The 19410-nt window shown below is 50.5% G+C and overlaps 1 protein-coding gene across 1 annotated transcript in view; it reads left to right on the top strand.

The window, feature by feature from the left end:
* Positions 1-19410, top strand: part of LOC137675626 (uncharacterized) — a 139872-nt gene that overhangs the window by 9328 nt on the left and 111134 nt on the right. Inside the window, 9 exon segments of the mRNA XM_068421815.1 lie at positions 523-855; positions 2317-2640; positions 3881-4204; positions 4929-5252; positions 5722-6045; positions 6827-7150; positions 10031-10354; positions 11182-11505; positions 14600-14943. Coding sequence (XP_068277916.1) covers positions 523-855; positions 2317-2640; positions 3881-4204; positions 4929-5252; positions 5722-6045; positions 6827-7150; positions 10031-10354; positions 11182-11505; positions 14600-14943 — 2945 coding nt within the window.

Genomic DNA, 19410 nt, shown 5'->3' with positions numbered 1-19410 from the left:
CTCAGGTTGTGTGGAGGCACTTGCTCTGGGACCTCCATCTTCCTAAGGACCATCATCTAAGGTTTTCTTTTCATCTTCCTGGCTGTGTTCATGATACAGTCTAGGGTTTCTGTGGTGTTGAGCTGTCACATGCCATGTTGGAACTGTTCCATGGCTGGAAATGATTGGTTCTTATCCAAGGTTTTGAACATCTGGCATGTGCCTGAGACGGACATATTAGTAGGAATCCCATGATCAGGACTGTCCTGGGTGAGTAAGAAGAGCTTGAAGCTGTTTATGGAGATGCAGAGATGTGTTAAGAGGACCTAATACCATCTGTGCAAGAAATGTACACCACTAATGAGCCAGCAAGCTTTTCTTATAATGTTCCTGCTGGAAAAAAAGTGGTGAGCATTTCAGCAATCCTTCCCCAGACAGACCCAAAATGACATTATTCCTGCAAGAGCAAGATGTTATATCCTCCACTCTCAGCCAAAACCTGGCTCATGCCCATTTTCCACCTTGGCTTGTTTTGGGATTCAGGTGTTGCCAACCCAGCTCCCATCAGACTTGTGAACGGCCCCAGCCGCTGCGCGGGGCGGCTCGAGGTGCTTTGGAAACATCAGTGGGGAACTGTATGTGATGATAGCTGGGATCTCTCCGACGCCACGGTTGTCTGCAGGCAATTGGACTGTGGGGAAGCACTGTCAGCCCCTGGCTCGGCTCACTTTGGTCAAGGAACTGGTCATATCTGGCTGGATGACATGAACTGCACCGGTACAGAAGCCGACCTTTCTGCCTGCAGGACCAGACCCTGGGGAGACCATAACTGTAATCATGAAGAAGACGCAGGCGTTGTGTGCTCAGGTAACTCATGTTTACACTCCTCCCCGTGTAAGCCCAGGAGGTTGTGCTGTGTAGAGGGAGGTTTTTAAGCCTGTTTGTGAACTCCATCAGTGCTACCCTTAGGACTCAGGATGGGGATGGCTGCTTCAGGCACTGACCTGTACCATGCCAAGGACGTTATCCAACTCAGTTCTACCATTCAACGTTATCTATCTCAGTTAAATATTGTGGGGGGTGGAGGTGGTGTTTGTGCTCGTTCAGTTACTGGGGCAGAACAGACATCGTGGCTTTTTTAACCTGATCCACATTATTCTTGCCTCTTATGCCATCACCATGAGGTTAATGGGCAAGGAGACTGAGGGGTACCCACCTGGATGCACGTACTCTCCATGCACATACTTCATGGCTGAAATATGCCAGGGAAGTTGAGCATTTCCATGGTTTCTTTCCATTTGTATTTTGTGACAATACTCTCTCCTGGTGGACACGTTTATTCTCCAGACTAGGACTGGGATGAGAAATTCAATTGTGGGTCACTTGTCTGTGAGGCAATTCTAACCTGGATGTCACAGCATGATGCTACTGAATGCTGAGCTCCAGGAACTGGGTGGGGAAGGCTTGAAGGTGTGCCCTACCCCTCTACATCATTTACTGGGGAGTAAATCTTCATCAAGTGGGCCCTGGACCCCAGGAGGTCAAAAGGGGATTGGGATGTTGACAGGCTGCTCATTGCCCAATTTCAGGTCAGTATTTCCCAAAAGCTGCTCCACTCAGCATTGAACATCGAGCCAAATTTCCAACGCACATCCCCCTAGTTGGATCTGGAATGGGATTCAGCTCCATATTAAGACTCAGACATATATGTAAGTGCAGGTGTCACCACCAGGGCCAGGTGTCTTCCTGTTGCAAGCAATGGAAATTCAGGATGGAGTCAGTTCCCTACACAGAGTTGCCACGTGCAATTAGAGATGCCCTGGGGCATCTGACACAACCTGGCAGATGAGATACAGGCCCTGAGGGAGACCCTACAGAGCAGGAGTTTGGGGGAATACCTACAGCATCACATGTGCTGCTGAATGCTGCTTTGGGCAATTGAATCCAAGGCCAGTATTTGGCCAGCTGAGCAGCTCCACAGATGTCATCAACTAACTAGAATTTCAACACCCACCTCACATGAAGACACCAACAGGTCTATAAGAAATGTGGGTGTCTTGATCTGTAGCCAGTCCCCATCCCTGGAGTAGCATCCCAGGAGGAATTGCACAGTTCTGTTTCATAAGGGATTCCCAATCTCTGCTATTTATTCTCTTATTCTGGGCTCTGAAACCACAGAGGAAGATACAGAACTTCATACTCATCAGCCTTCACCTTGTCAAGTCCTGGGCAGTGCTAGAGGAGATCGTTCCTTGCCTTTGATCTCTAGGCAATCTTTCCATGTGCAATCCCTGATCCTGTTTTTGTTGGTGTTTTCTTTCTTTTTTTTTAATGCAGAAATTAAGAAAACCATTAAGCTGCAATTAGTAAATGGTTCAAGTCGCTGTGCTGGGAGAGTGGAGGTGCTGTATGGCCAGCAATGGGGAACCGTCTGTGATGACAATTGGGATATAATTGATGCTGAAGTTGTGTGCCGGCAACTGGGCTGCGGGACCGCTCTATCTGCTCCTTCCTCAGCTTACTTTGGGGGAGGGCCTGACCCCATTTGGCTCGATGATGTGACCTGCAAAGGAACTGAAGCTGCCCTCTCCGAATGCAGTGCAAACCCGTGGGGAAGCCATAACTGTGCGCACGGAGAAGATGCTGGTGTTGTGTGCTCAGGTAAATCCCACTCTGCATGACACCAGTGGGTTTTGTGGGGTGTGGAGAGATGCTGGAAGTGCTGTAGGAGGCTCTGTTCCCTTTGGAGCAGCGCTGACCCCAACACCCAAGAGAACTGTAAGATAAAAAGTGATTCATGCCGTTAAGCCCTAAAGTGGTCTTGCCTCTTCTCCTTAATTAAAATCCACCACAATGTGAGCCACTGGTAAAAGGCAGTGGTGCTGAAGGAATTATTTGTAGGGCTTCCCATGCACGTGGCCGGTGGATGCCTTGGTAGAACATCCTCTCCCACTGCAGAGAGGAGTGGCTTTGGCAGCCCTACCATCCCACCCTCATGCCAGTAGACATTGTTCCTTCTGAAGTTCCCCAAAAACTCTTCCATTAAGTGAGGTTCTTCCCATGGTCTGCATTGTCCCTCCCAATGTGTTAGTATTAGGTCCTCCCATGTAACTGGAGCCCCAAGGTTACACCTCCAAGTCTCCTTTCGTGATTCCCAGAGCCACCCACCCCTTCCCAGTTCACCAGCTGTCTGGTCAAGCAAGAGGCAGCATATGCCACAGCTGGTTTCCCATTAGGCATTTGCTGGCAGGCCAGTTATGGTGAATATGCTGATTGCTTGGACAACACTAGAAGGAGAAGAGCTGGTTCCTGCCTGCCTTCCCTGTAACGAGGTGCTGAATAGTGTCTTTGTAGCCACGTACAGAGTTTTGCAAAGTTTGTAGCGTCTGAATATATTGAGAAATCCACATTTTGTTCATTGACTTGTGGCTAAAAACAGCATTAACATGAGGCTGAAGAGAAAATGTGAATGATTCTGGCACCTCTAGGTACCTAGCACCTTCTGATGTGTACCATCATTACCCAGGTATTAAGGTAGCCAGGATTAAGGTACCTGGGACATCTATAAGGGGCTGGCAGCAAGACACACAGCATACCTGACACCCCTTGCAATGACAGACAGAGGCCAGAGCATCTTAAAAGCACTGGACATCCACATTTAAGCAAGACTGGGGCTTGCCTTCTTCAATCCTAAGTATATTTAAGCTTGTAAAATCCGTTGCTGAGCAGCTAACGCTGTGATGGTGGAGGAGGTGCTTGTGTTGCCCCTTTATGCAATGTTTTCCCGTGCAAAACTGTGAGAGATGCTACGTTCATTTCCAGGTGGAGGACAGATATGCCAGACTCTGCACCAGATATTTTCCTGATTATTTTTTTCTTTTTTTTTTTTTTTCCCCTGTAGGCTTTGCAGAACCTGCCCCGCTTCGATTAGTGGACGGATTGACCCACTGCTCTGGGAGAGTCGAGGTGTTTTATGGCCAGCGCTGGGGAACTGTGTGTGATGATGAGTGGGACTTGGTCGAGGCAGAAGTGGTGTGCAAGCAGCTGGGCTGTGGGAAGGCCTTGTCGGCTACCCGTGGGGCTTCCTTTGGGCAAGGATCTGGCCCCATTTGGCTTGATGATGTCAACTGCACAGGGGAAGAAGCTGGTCTCTCCCAGTGCAGAGCCACTGCTTGGGGAAGCCATAACTGTGGACATGAAGAAGATGCTGGTGTGGTTTGTACAGGTACCCATCACTCATGGCATGTCATGGGGGAAGCTCTTTGTGGGTGGCCCTTTCAGGCAGACCGTGAAGGACCTGTCCTTCAGCACAAACAGGTTTTCCAAAGGAAGTGACACAGAATGCTTTAAAAGGGGGTTGACTTCACATCTGTGAGGAAAATAGGCACCTCCAATGAGATTTGTCTGGCCAGTCTCACAGTCCCCAGCACCAGATAACAGATGTTCACCAATACCAGAGCTAGAAAACTTCAGCATCTCATATTAGCTGTACTCAATCAACTCTTTCTGCTTTACCAAAACTCTGATCCCAGATGCTAAGACTCCCTAACACAGCCTAGACCATAAGGCAACCTGGTGTTCCTGGACCAGTGTTAGTCCACAGGTCCCTGTCCCTTCCCAGCTCAGCTGGCCAGCCCAGTGCTACTCTCCCTAGTCTGGTCGGCCACAACAACAAGCTGCAGGCATAACTGTCACCTTCTGGTGAGATAAAGGTTCAAACAGAGCTGGCTGATTTTACTAGGGACTAGTCAACAAGAGAGGGTCAGCTGGAGACCACCGCTCTAAGGGACTGAAATTGCTGCAAGGGTCTGCTGAGCTGCTATGAAAAAATGAGCAATGCCTGTCTGTACCAGACTGATGCAATCCAGGAGGGAGCAGCAGTGCTCTGCCCTGTCAGCACAGACTAGAACACAGCAGAGAATTGAAGTCTTCATTATTTCTCACCACAGGATTTGCTGAGCTGCTTCCAGTCCGGCTGGTGAACGGTTCTAGCAACTGCTCAGGGAGAGTCGAGGTGTTTCATGAGCAGCAGTGGGGAACCGTCTGCGACGACAGCTGGGATCTGACAGATGCTCAAGTGGTGTGCAGGCAGCTGGGCTGTGGGACAGCGGTCTCAGCCCCCGGCTCTGCTCGGTTTGGACAAGGAACGGGCCAAATTTGGCTGGATGATGTGAACTGTGCAGGGACTGAAACCATCCTCACTGAGTGTCGGGCCAGGCCTTGGGGAGACCACAACTGTAACCACGGAGAGGATGCTGGTGTGGAGTGCTCAGGTACCACTGAAGGATGTTATGAAATGTAGGGTACTAGGGACAGCCTGTATTTGTAGGAAGGGTGCCAGTGGCCCTGGACCTCTCGTGGGGACTAGGGTGCTGCCAGCTTTGTTGGCCAGTCCTGATGGCCATGCTTGTAGAGGCTCATGAGTGGGGACTCAGCACTCTCAAATGCATTCCTTCCACCAGTGCTCTGTTCCCTCCTCCCCATTTCGGTGATCTGCTGTTAGGGAAGTAACCTGGGTGCTCGTGTATGATCACGCTGCAGGTGACTGATTTATTGCAAAAGGATCCAGCCAAGGATGTAGGCTCTAGCTGTGAGGTCATAGACATCTAGTGCCACGTTACACATCATGAACCCAAGCCCTGTTGGCTTCCATACACCTGCAAGGAGGGGTTTTTGCCCTCTCCAGAATGCTCTGAGGATTGCAAGGCTCATCAAACACTTTGCAATTGTGTTTTGGTCCAGGTGTTGCAGAACCAGCTCCCGTCCGGCTCGTGAGCGGTCCGAATCGTTGCGCTGGGAGAGTCGAGGTGTTTCATGAGCAGCAGTGGGGAACCGTGTGTGATGACGGCTGGGATACAGCTGAAGCCAGTGTGGTGTGCAGGCAGCTGGGCTGTGGGGCAGCACTGTCAGCCCCTGGTTCAGCTCATTTTGGGCAAGGGCCTGACCCCATCTGGCTGGATGATGTGAGCTGCTCAGGGAACGAAGCTGCCCTCTCTGAGTGTAGGGCCCAGTCTTGGGGGTCCCATAACTGCAAGCATGGAGAAGATGCTGGTGTGGTGTGCTCAGGTAACCCCTGTCTGTGTCCGTCTACATGATGGGGAAGGTTTTCTGTTCCCAGGAGGGGTATTCATGTACCACCCCAGCAGCAGGATCTCTCTTGAAGTGTCCTGAATCTGGATTGTGAAGTCTCTTTTGTCATAGTGGAGACCTGTTACAAATTCCTCTCTTATTTTTTGGGGTGTGTATGTAGCTGTTTCTGTTAACAGAAGCTGTGTGCTTTCCTTGGGTTGGATTTCTGTCTTATATTCTGGAGAATACGGTACGCTGTTTATTGTCCACTTATCTCTGAATACAAGAACTGGGGAAGATATCCCAACGTTATGCAACTGGATAAGTGCATCCTGGATGTCATTAGGCTCACGTGCATTTTATCCTTATTGCAGTCTACAACTACCTGAAGGGAGGTTGTAGTGAAGTGAGAGTTGGCCTCTTCTCCCGGGCAACTAGCGATAGGACAAGAGGACACAGCCTCAAGCTTCACCAGGGGAGGTTCAGGTTGGACATTAGGAAGAATTTCTTTACAGAAAGGGTTATTAGACTTTGGAATGGGCTGCCCAGGGAGGTGGTGGAGTCACCATCTCTGGAGGTGTTTAAGAAAAGCCTGGACATGGCACTTAGTGCCATGGTCTAGTTGACAGAGTGGTGTCAGGGCAACGGTTGGACTTGATGATCCCTGAGGTCTCTTCCAACCTGGTTGATTCTGTGTGATTCTGTGATTCTGTGATCTTACTTTTAATCATGCAAATGGCAACTTAATATATATCCCTGCCCTTGTTTTCTCCTGCAGATATACCAAGAATAACTCCACTGCGGTTAACCAACGGGCCAAATCGTTGCAGTGGGAGAGTTGAAGTTTTTTATGGCCAGCAGTGGGGAACGGTATGTGACGACAGCTGGGATATAAGCAATGCTGAAGTTGTTTGCCGACAGCTGGGCTGTGGGAGAGCACTATCCACTCTGGCGTCTGCTCATTTTGGAGAAGGATCTGGCCCGATCTGGCTGGATGACGTGAACTGCACAGGGACTGAAACTGCCCTCTCCAAATGTAAATCTGCTTTATGGGGAGTCCATAACTGTAGGCATGGAAAAGATGCTGGTGTTGTGTGCTTGGGTAAGTCTCATCTGTGTCACCATCTGCTCGACTCTCGGGGTAGCATAGGATGATAGAATATCTCAAGTTGGAAGGGACTCATGATGAGGGATGCTTGAAATGCCCTAGGGTACCCTCTTCCCATCTTATGACTCTAAACCCATAGTACTGGGCAGAGAAGGTGCTTCAAAAAGGGATGTGGGTAAATCCATCTGGGTGCCCCTCTCCTTCCCATTCAAAATCTAATCCTAACACTGTGGTGCTGCAGTCCAGCCTGCTGCTGGCTGTGCAGAAGAATTTAAATTTGGGAGTCTTTCCTGGTGTAAACCTCGTGGCGTTGCAGGACTGACCTTATTGCAGTCTACAACTACCTGAAGGGAGGTTGTAGTGAAGTGGGAGTCGGCCTCTTCTCCCAGGCAACCAGCGATAGGACAAGAGGACACAGCCTCAAGCTTCGCCAGGGGAGGTTCAGGTTGGACATTAGGAAGCATTTCTTCTCAGCAAGGGTCATTAGCCATTGGAAGGGGCTGCCCAGGGAGGTGGTGGAGTCACCATCTCTGGATGTGTTTAAGAAAAGCCTGGACATGGCACTTAGTGCCTTGGTCTAGTTGCCATGGTGGTGTCAGGGCAATGGTTGGACTCGAAGATCCCAGAGGTCTCTTCCAACCTGGTTGATTCTGTCTGACTGGTGTGATTCGCCCTGTTACAGAGGACGTAGAGTCACTTGGACTCTTCTGTTGCTGCCAGTGACAACCCCAATGAACATATCACACTTGAGAAATCAAGATACACTCCCAATTTTTCTCTCTTTTTCCTCTTCCAGACAAGAACATTAAAAAATCTTGCAGAAACCCACTTAATCTACCTCTCCTCCTCCCTCACTTGGTAGCACCACCTTCATGAGACCATTTTTCTCCAATATTTTTCCAGCATCTTCTCTAAAACCTCCACAGTTGCTCCTTCAGGTACTGGAAGGTGCTAGAAGGTCTCCCCAGAGCCTTCCCTTCTCCAGGCTGAACAGCCCCAACTCTCTCAGCCTGTCTCCAGAGCAGAGGGGCTCCAGCCCTCTGAGCATCTCCGTGGCCTCCTCTGGACTCGCTCCAACAGCTCCGTGTCCTTCTTATATTTGGGCCCCCAGAGCTGGACGCAGCACTGCAGGGGGGGTCTCACGAGAGTGGAGCAGAGGGGCAGAATCCCCTCCCTTGACCTGCTGGCCACACTGCTGGGGATGCAGCCCAGGACACAGTTGGCTTTCTGGGCTGCAAGTGCACATTGCTGGCTGGTGTTGAACTTCTCGTTAACCATCACCCCCAAGTCTTTCTCCTCAGGGCTGCTCTCAATCCATTCTCCGCCCAGCCTGTGTTTGTGCTTGGGATTGCCCCGACCCACATGCAGACCTTGCACTTGGCCTTGTTGAACTTCATGTGGTTCGCATGGGCCTACCGCTCAAGCCTGTCAAGGTTCCTCTGGATGGCATCCCTTCCCTTCAGCATGTCGACCACACTGCACAGCTTGGTGTCGTCGGCAAAATTCCTGAGAGTGCCCTCAATCCCACTGTCCATGTTGCTGGCAAAGACGTTGAACATCACAGGTCTCAATCCTGACCCCTGAGGAACGCCACTCGTCATCATGACATGTCTCACTATATCCCACCCAGTCTCTAATTGCACATCCAGAAGGGTGCCAAAGTCCCTTGAGTCCTGCATCAAGTCTGCCAACCCCATTGGGATGTCTGGGATTCCCTGGGCATCTCAGATGGCACCAGGGAGCAACGCTCAGGAAAGCCAATCGGCCCCTGGAAGTTTATGCTTAAGGGCTCCAGGTCTCGCTGAGATGAATCATACCCCAGTTTTCTTGCAGCGTTCTCTAAAGTGGTCTTTCTTGCCAACGTCTCTTCCCTTAGTCAGTGGGGTTTCTTGCACTCCCTGTCCGGCGCAGGTGTCTTTCTAGTCACAGAGCTTGGAGTCCTGGTGGACAACAAGTTATCCATGGGACAGCAATGTGCCCTTGTGGCCAAGAAGGCCAATGGTATCCTGGGGTGCATTAAGAAGAGTGTGTCCAGCAGATCGAGGGAGGTCCTCCTTCCCCTCTACTCTCCCCTGGTGAGACCTCACCTGGAGTATTGCGTTCAGTTCTGGGCTCCCCACTTCAAGAGGGACAGAGATCTGCTGGAGAGAGTCCAACGGAGGGCTACGAGGATGATGAAGGGACTGGAACACCTGCCTTATGAGGGAAGGTTGAGAGACCTGGGGCTTTTTAGTCTGGAGAAGAGAAGACTGACAGGGGATCTGATTAATGTGTATAAATAGATGAGGGCCGGGTGTCAAGAGGAAAGGGGCAACCTCTTGTCACTTGTGCCCTGCGATACGACAAGGGGCAATGGATGCAAACTGGAGCACAGGAAGTTCAACCTCAACATGAGGAAGAACTTCTTTCCTGTATGGGTTACAGAGCACTAGAACAGGCTCCCCAGAGAGGCTGTGGAGTCTCCTTCTCTGGAGACTTTCAAGACCCATCTGGATGTGTTCCTGTGTAACCTGCCCTAGATTGGTCCTGCTCTGGCAGGGGGGTTGGGCTCGATGATCTCCAGAGGTCCCTTCCAACCCCCAATGTTCTATGATTCGATGATTCTATAAGACAGATGGGGAAAGAAGGCTTTAAGCACTTCAGATTTTTAAGGTGAGATCCATCCATACATCTCCTTCCTTCAGTTTTTGACAGCACCTTTCCTTGACTTTTGGGGCAAAAGGAGGGAAAACAACCACGCTGAACTAACTTACTCCGTGCTGCTTGTCCCTATAGGTCATACTAAACCGACAGGTACACACTGTGTTTGCTGACGTGGTAGCAGGAATCTGTTTGCCAGAATAAAACTTACCTGGTGTTACCTTTGTGGTTCAGGTGTTCCAGAACCAGCCCCGATCCGACTAGTGAGCGGTTCGAATTTCTGCTCTGGGAGAGTCGAGGTGTTTCATGAGCAGCAGTGGGGAACCGTCTGCGATGACAGCTGGGATCTGACAGACGCTCAAGTGGTGTGCAGGCAGCTGGGCTGCGGGACAGTGGTCTCAGCCCCCGGCTCTGCTCGGTTTGGACAAGGAACGGGCCAAATTTGGCTGGATGATGTCAACTGTGCAGGGGGTGAAACTGCCCTCTCTGCTTGCCGGGCACGGTCTTGGGGAGATCACAACTGTCACCACGGAGAAGATGCTGGTGTTATCTGCTCAGGTACTGTTACGCCGTGTAATGTGGGGTGAAATGGGGGCTGTGTTTCAGGAAGAGTTGTCTGTGGTCCTGGGGGACATATTTTACCGTGATGTTGCTTCTAGATGACATACAGAATGAGTGAATCCAGTGCTATTTTAGATTTCTTAGGGGATCTAAGACACCTGCATGGTGCTGGGGAATATGAGGGAGGACCCAGTGCTCCTCTGGAGCAACAGCTGGAATTCAGGCAGAATAAATTTGCTCCCAAAATGGGCGTGTGGATTTATGTAGCTAAAATCCCATCTGCAGTATGGGCCAAGTGGGCAGAAGGCAGGCCCACGTGCTGTGGGGTGTCATCAGTGGGTGATGTGCAGGAGGGTTGTGGTGAGTAATGAGGTAAAGGGCACTCTCCACTCTAAATCACAGCGGCACACCATCGTGACAGAGAGACCCATGCCACAGGGACTGGGGAATATTCCTGGGAAGGTGATTTGGGGAGGAAAACCAAGGGGGCCAGGCTGCCCTGGTCATCCTTGACCTCTGCAGAAAACGGGAGTTTTGTGTAGTCAGTGATGGCACTGGCAGCGTCTGCCACACCCTGGAGCCCTGAGCCAAGAGTTCATCTCCTTGAAGCTCTCTCCAGTAGTAACCTGCTGCAGGTACAAATGGACTCTGAGGCAGTGCCACCTCATCCAGGCAGCAAAGCTCGCTGATGCTCTGGTGATCAACATCCCTGTCCACAACTTTTCTTGGCACAAGACCCCTGTGAAGAGGGGTTTTTGCCCTCTCTAAAATGCTCTGAGGATTGCAAGGCTCCCCAAACTCTTTGCAATTGTGTTTTGGTCCAGGTGTTGCAGAACCAGCTCCCGTCCGGCTCGTGAGCGGTCCGAATCGTTGTGCTGGGAGAGTCGAGGTGTTTCATGAGCAGCAGTGGGGAACCGTGTGTGACGACAGCTGGGATACAGCTGAAGCCAGTGTGGTGTGCAGGCAGCTGGGCTGTGGGGCAGCGCTGTCAGCCCCTGGTTCAGCTCATTTTGGGCAAGGGCCTGACCCCATCTGGCTGGATGATGTGAGCTGCTCAGGGAACGAAGCTGCCCTCTCTGAGTGTAGGGCCCGGTCTTGGGGGTCCCATAACTGCAAGCATGGAGAAGATGCTGGTGTGGTGTGCTCAGGTAACCCCTGTCTGTGTCTCAGTCTCGATGCTGTTGGGGAAAGGTGCTGGGGAAAGGTTTTCACCCTCCATGGAAGGTCTTCTCTAAGCTCATGATGCTCCTAGTGTGTGCTATGAATCACTGGGGTTGTATAAACCCATTCTTGTGTAATTTATGCAACACTCATGGCCCTGGCCATGGTCAGCAGTCACCACTGATCCAGAATTATGAAGTTACCATCAGCAAGGCCCAGGCTGATAGCTGTATCAAGGTTTGCATCCCATACCTCAGCTCCTAAAGGCTCCAAGACTTTTCCAGGGCTGGACAGGTCCCAGAAATATCCCATTCCTGCTGAGGTACAGGCTTGTGGTGTTGTATGGACAGAGGCACCTCTGAGTCTACACTTTTACACGAAGATCACAGGTGAAACGAAGCAGTGTTGTCAGCAAGTCTTGGTCTCTGGCTGATTGGGAAGTCTTGTTTCATGCTATCATGAGAAGCAATAAAATGTCCCACTTCAGGATCCATAGAGAAGCTGAGAAACCTGAAACCACTGAATGTGTCTCTACAGCATCTAAGTGCTGCTTCAGTTTTCTCTCCAGTGTCTCTTGCAGTCTGCAGTCCTGAGAAACCTCTTGTTTTGTTAAAGCAATTGGGAGGCTTGTAGGAGAATTGAGGTAGAAGGGACCACAGAAGGTCTCTACACCAGTCTCCTGCTCAAAGCAAGGTCAGCTATGACCAGCAGACCTTTATCCAGGCTCAAAAACCTAGCCTAATAGTGTTTCAGGGCAATCCTAAACAATCCCAATATTTTCTTTAAAATCAGGCATCCTGTTTTCTCAACTTTTAGCCATTCTTTTCTACATTTCTGGGATGTCAGAGTGAGAAGTTGGCAGAGGTTTCCTGGACTCCTTCTTTCCTTCCATGAAAAGCTTTGGGAAGCTTCAGGAGAACTCAATGCTCTTTCAGAAGGAGTCATCTCCCCTACCATGAACATAGCAAAGTACATGCCTGCAGCTGAGCTGATTGAAGTGCTGTCACCAGGGCTGGGTTCTCAACAATGGACAGGGCAGGCCCTTTGTTAAAAACCTCATTTTAATCTCCTCTTTTAACTAATTTTATTTGGCGCACAGCTTCTGTGTGGGAAAGGGTTGGGTGATTCTTTTTAAGACCATTTATTGTCCAATTCAGCTGGCTTTGCCAGCCATGAGAGTTTTCGAGGAAGATTAAGTGTCTCTCGATGTACACTACCATAATCTGATTTCTCCTAGCAAATTATCCAGAATATATATGGTGAATATTGCAGTAAAATGTGTAAGGCCAAAAGAAAGTTTCAGGAATATGGACATTGGCCAGTCTGTTCACTGATGGACATTACGAAGCTTCACATATGTGACCCAGTTTATTTGGGCACGTGTCATAGAATCATAGAATGGTTTGGGTTGGAAGGGACCTCGAAGATCATCCAGTTCCAACCCCCCTGCCACAGGCAGGGACACCTTCCACCAGACCAGGTTGCTCCAAGCCCCATCCAGCCTGGTCTTGAACACTACCAGGGAGGGGGCTGCCACAGCTACTCTGGGCAACCTGGGCCTGGGTCTCACCACCCTCACAGCAAAGAATTTCTTCCTAATATCTCATCTAAATCTCCCCTCTTTCAGTTTAAAACTGTTACCTCTCATCCTATTACTACATGTCCTTGTAAAAAGTCCCTCTCCAGCTTTCCTGTAGCCCCTTCAGGCACTGGAAGGTGCTAGAAGGTCTCCCCGGAGCCTTCTCCTCCAGGCTGAACAGCCCCAGCTCTCTCAGCCTGTCTTGATAGCAGAGGTGCTCCAGCCCTCTGAGCATCTTCGTGGCCTCCTCTGGACTCACTCCAACAGCTCCATGTCCTTCTTATATTGGGGCTCCCAGAGCTGGACGCAGCACTGCAGGTGGGGTCTCAGGAGAGCAGAGCAGAGGGGGCAGAATCCCCTCCCTCGCCCTGCTGGCCACGCTGCTGGGGATGCAGCCCAGGACACGGTTGGCTTTCTGGGCTGCAAGCACATGTTGCCGGCTGGTGTTGAGCTTCTCGTCAACCATCACCCCCAAGTCCTTCTCCTCAGGGCTGCTCTCAATCCATTCTCCACCCAGCCTGTATGTGTGCTTAGGATTGCAGTCTACAACTTATTGCAGTCTACAACTACCTGAAGGGAGGTTGTAGTGAAGTGGGAATCGGCCTCTTCTCCCGGACAACTAGTGATAGGACAAGAGGACACAGCCTCAAGCTTCGCCAGGGGAGGTTCAGGTTGGGCGTTAGGAAGCATTTCTTTTCAGAAAGGGTTATTAGCCATTGGAAGGGGCTGCCCAGGGAGGTGGTGGAGTCACCATCTCTGGAGGTGTTTAAGAAAAGACTGGACGTGGCACTTAGTGCCATGGTCTAGTTGCCATGGTGGTGTCAGGGCAATGGTTGGACTCGATGATCCCAGAGGTCTCTTCCAACCTGGTTGATTCTGTGATTCTGTGATTCTGTGATTCTGTGATTGATCATGTTCCTGAACACAGGAACCTAGTGCTATATAAGACACCTAACAGTATGGAGACATCTGTGTGGGGCTGGCTGATATGATCCTGGAGCTATGAGACCCACACCCTTCCAACATGACAGCTGGAAGACAGCAAGGATGCACCAACGCATCTCAAATGGAAAAAGAGACCTAATTGGAGGCTCCCGAATTGCTCTTTTTGTACAGGTTTCATGTGTAGGTAACATTGGATTTTGATTTCAGAGCTCATCCCAGCAGATTGTTAGAGAGCAGGCACAAGGTCCCGTGTCACCGTAGCATTGGCAGCGATTCAAACAAACCATCTTGGAGGGGATGCATTAGCATGTCTTACTGACTGGGAGCCTGAAATACCACACCCAGTCCTAACTGGGACATTTCAGCCAATCTGCAGGCAGTGCAGAGCCACACAGTCTTCGGGGCAACCCTGAATGGACACCCAAAATGTCCTCTTTAGCCACCTGTTCTTCACCCATGGGCCAGCCTGCTTGGCACTCATCCCCTACAACCTGTCAGCAGGGTTCAGGTGCTGTGTATTTGTATGCATCTCTCTTTTTTGGTTGCTTTTTGTGCAGGTACTTCAGTAGTGCCTCCTGTCCGGCTGGTGAATGGCCCCACTCGTTGTTCTGGGAGAGTTGAGGTGCTTCATAGCCAGCAGTGGGGGACGATCTGCGACGACAGCTGGGACTTGAGCGATGCTGCAGTGGTGTGCCAGCAGCTAGGCTGTGGGATGGCCATGTCTGCCCCAGGTTCAGCTTATTTTGGGCAAGGTTTTGGCCGTATCTGGTTGGATGATGTGAAATGCTCTGGTAGAGAATCAGCCCTCTCCGAATGTGCGGCGAGGCCTTGGGGAGTCCATAACTGTAATCACGGAGAAGATGCGGGCGTCGTATGCTCAGGTAACCTTCATCCATGTTCTGTCCTACTAGACATTAGTCAATATTAAGCTTCTAGGCTGGATGTTGGGGCTGGTGGCTCTTTGTCCTTTCCTGGTCTAACCTTCTTGTCTTAAACAAGTACCACAGGGTGATGTTGGAGGTGTGGAGTCGGAGCTTGGTGTTTTGAGGGATGATTCCCATCCCTCCATGTGACATTTTTCCTATTTGCATTTTTAAAATATCACTAAATATTATAGGCTCACTAGTAACTTTCAGTGGCCTGTCAGGCTAAAGCAAGTTGCTTTTACAGATCTGGATTGCATCTATTTCCTTCCAGGTGGGATCTAAACCTCACAGATGTTCCAGAGTGCAGAAGAGAGATGATATTGCCAGCCCACATGAGTATGACATCCATTTAACCCAAACAAAAGTGATTTCTGAAGTCCAAAGAGCATGCAGTAGCAAATGACTGACCCTCGGATCTATCACACTCAAATGCAAGCACCAAACTGATGTGCCCAAATCAGGGACATCTTTGCCCTGGGAACCTATTCAGTTAATGAAGAGAGACAGGCAACTGCACGGGGTGAGACAGCCCAGCTCCCCTCCGAGTCACCTCAGATGCCTCCCACTCCCTTGCCTGTAGAAGGGCCTTTGGGTGATGTTGCGTCTAATTTGGGTACCTCTGCAGGTGCCTGCACGTGGTCTCACTGGCCACAATTCCTGCCACGAGACAAGTTTCCAGGCATCTTCTCTCAGGGGTGGAGGGAATATTTGGAGATCACTGTTGGGCACTTGAAGTCAACTTGAATCCTTGCAACATCTCCTGTTCCATGCCTTCCCTGCCCACCAGGTCATACAGTTCCCGTGCCAGCTCATCCTCTTCTGCTGATATTGCCTCTTATCCATAAAAGTTGTCTTATGCTGGTGATAGGGATAAAGACTATAAATATTTGACTCTTGTTGTCCAAGCCTTGGGTAGCCAGCACCCTTCCCCCAGAAGTGTTCTGCAGAGAAGTCCTCACAGAGCTTGCCCTTTCGTAAGTAAACTAGACTGAACCTCATGGCCCTCTGAGATGTTCCCTCCAAGCCTTAAACCATTTCTGTGCCTCTTCTCACCTTCTGTTTAAAAAAAATATCATGTAAACATGTACCTGAACTTCCTGTTCCTGTGAGTCTGTGTGATGCTCTGTGTTGTGGTCAGGTCACCACCAGCTTCACCTCATTTCTGCCCTCCCCAGAGCCACACTGAACCAGGGCACCACCCAAAAGCATGGTGACATAAGCCGCTTTAGACCTGCTTTGGAATGGGGTGAACTGGTCTGGGGGACGGTGGGAGAGAGGACCCAGTCATCTGTCCTTCCCATCAAACTAGCTTGAGATGGCCAACTAACTTGGAGACGCCTGATGTCAATATTCTAAGGAGGCACAGACAAACCCTCAGAGATAAGCTTGTGTTGTGCCATGTTGACATCCCAAGGCTCTTACGGCTGCCCTTGTGACTGCTCTGAATGTTAGTGGAGGCAAACGTTTCTCTGCAGACCTGAGAAACGATCAGACCATTGGTATAATTATTCATCATTTTCATTCATCATATAAATATTCATCATGTTGGACCAACAACTCCCTGCCAGGTACGTGCTCGGGCAGCAGAGGGTCACAAACAATTTATGAGACAGCCCGATGTTCAGTTTTAGGAGAACTTCATTGATACTTTGTGGTGTTTGCTTTTCAGTGGGAATAAGGTGTTGAGCTGGGTTTGCCATCAGTGCGGTCATAACCAAATTGTAGAGCCTTCAAAGAACGAGAGCCAAAGGTTTTGGCAAACCCTAGATCCTGTTATGGCACACTGATGGTTCTCCATCCCTGTCCTTTGGCTTCTCAGCTGAATCTTGCTGGCCCATCTTCCTGCAGCAAGATGAGCACGGTCCAGTGGGGCCAGTCTGGCCCTTACGGTGCTTCTGGCTCCTCCAGCTTCTCGTTAACTGCAGAGAAAGGGAACAAAGTAAAGCAAAATCTGCTCCCAGGAAATGTCTGACACCAGAATTGCCTGCCAGAAGTGACAAGGACTCTGCTCCCAGAGAAGGTCTGTGGGTTGGGTTACACCCATAGATTTAGGGCTGTCGGGAACCCAACACCTGAGCTCTGGACAGGAACCTGTGGGAGCTAGGACAGGACTGCATGAAGACCTGATGCACAATGAACTGCTTGATCCAGAGGACTGGAGCACGTGGTCCTGACAGCATGACCCTGTGCAGCACCCAGGTGAAATCCCAGACACTGCAGCTCTGCTCCTCCGTAATGAAACCACCCAAAGACCCCCAGGGATTCCTCCCTTCACCCATTCAGGGTCTGTCCAAGCTTCTCTGCCAAGACACAGGGCATGAGGAGTCAGGAACTCACCTCCCAAGAGCTTCAGAGAGTCCAGCTCAGACATTTATTGAGCATTGATGATGTACCAATACGCAGGCATCTCACCCCAGACACTGTCCCAGCTGTCCTCCTCTTGCCTCCCATGGGTGCTCGTCATTACCTCCTGCCCTAGAAACTGCCCCACCTCCCCGCTTTCTGCCCTTTAGGAGCCTTGCCCTGTACAAAAGTCCCTTGTCAGCATCTCCCCGGCAGGATCCATCCCATAGTCAGACTGTCACCAGTGGTTTTGCCCCCGAGGGCATCAACCCCTCTCCCACCAGCTGGACCCACCACATCCCTCCCAACCAGATGCTCTATATTCCCTATGCTCCCTGCTGTCTCCATTTCCCTGCCTCCACCAGCATTATCCTGAGCTGTGGGGGAGCCTTCCTGCCCTGTGATTCCCCTTCCAGCCTGCTGGCTCTGCCAGGAGTGTTTGACCCTGTCCCCACATCACTTTGGAGGCCATGGTGATGGGGAGTTACCTGCACAAACAACATCAGTGTCCTCTCCGTGGTAGCAGTTGTGTTCACCCCATGACCTGGCTTGACAGTCAAAGATGCTCTCTTCCGTCCCGTTGCATTGGACATCGTCCAGCCAGATGACGTCTGGCCCTCGCCCATAGCGGGCACCTCCCAGAGCCGACAGCGGTGACCCGCAGCCCACCTGCTTGCACACCACCTCGGCGTCCCATGTCCCAGTCGTTGTCACACTAAATTTCTTATGATGAGGATGGTGAAACACTGCAACAGGTTACCCAGAGAGGTTGTAGATGCCCCATCCCTGGAAACATTCAAGGTCAGGTTGGATGGGGCTCTGAGCAACCTGATCTAGTTAAAGATGTCCCTGCTTATTGCAGGGGGATTGGAGAAGATGACCTTTAAAGGTCCCTTCCAACCCAAACCATTCTGTGATTTTATGAGTCCACACAGGCTAGGAACCCACAGCAGAGAAACAAGGGCAGGGAAGACCACCTTGTGTGCTGCTGTCTTTGCTCATGACGGCTGGGATTCAGTTCCCAAATAAGACACTTCTCAAGGTGTGTAGGTATTGTTGCCAAGGTGGGGCAGCATCCAGCTGTCCACCTGTGGCTGTCTAGTGACATCTGAGGGGATCTGAGCGTCCACACTCAGCTATCAGACATGGATCAAATACCACCCATTGCATTTCAGTTCCTCGCAATGTCCCATTTGCTTTGTGCTGTGGGCTGTAGAAAAAGCAACAGTGGAAGAGGAGAACCATTGGAAAAGAGGTGCCAAGCCAAAAGCAAAGAGGAAAAAAATCCCACCTCACTTACCCCAGAGACATGCCAGGAAGACAAGCCTCATGGTGGTAGCAAAGGCACTGTGCGGATCATTGCCATGGTCATATGATGTTCCTATTCATCATCAAAGGAGAGAATATCTCTCATTTTTATAAAAAATAAAGATACCTAACAAACACTTGACCTTAGAGGGATATGGGGGATATGGCACCACTGATTTTTATTGTCTCAGCTATCCCATCTGCTTTTTTTTTTCTTTCTGTAAGGAACTTCGCTGACAACTGCTGTTCCTACAGATCCATGATCTCTTATGCTTGTCCTGGTGCTCTGGGCTCCCCTGCTCCCTCATGGGAGTGCTGTCAAGGCTGCCTCAGACCTCTTCTGCCTCTCCTCTGAAGCCCTCTAGATCAACAAGCTCCTAGACTCTTTCTCCATGCACGGTCACTTCTGGCACAGCTCACGGTGACCAGAGCATTCAGAAACCCTTGCCCATCCCTTCCCATTTTAGCTGTCCCTCCTGGCTCCTTGGGAACACCAAACACTCAGGGCAGGTGCTGCTTTTCCTCAACTTTTCTGTCTTGGATTGCTGCTTGTGCCTTTTGCTTCCCAACTCTTCAGCCAAACTTGAGGTGGCTGCTCAGGCTTGGCTCAGCCTGGTTTTCTCTCGCTGAGGCCACCCTGACCTTTCGCTGAAATCCTTTTTGTTTGTATAAATTCAGCCTCTTTGTGGCTTTTGCTGATTTAATGCACGGCTTTATGGTCACAGGCTGATGGGGACGTTTGTCAGTGGGATGCTGTGGCAGGTGGGGCCCAACCTGCCCTCTCGCTGGCT

The sequence above is a fragment of the Nyctibius grandis genome, chromosome 36 (assembly GCF_013368605.1).
Source record: "Nyctibius grandis isolate bNycGra1 chromosome 36, bNycGra1.pri, whole genome shotgun sequence".
Classification (NCBI taxonomy): Eukaryota; Metazoa; Chordata; class Aves; order Nyctibiiformes; family Nyctibiidae; genus Nyctibius; species Nyctibius grandis.
This window is presented reverse-complemented; position numbering and strand designations above follow the sequence as displayed.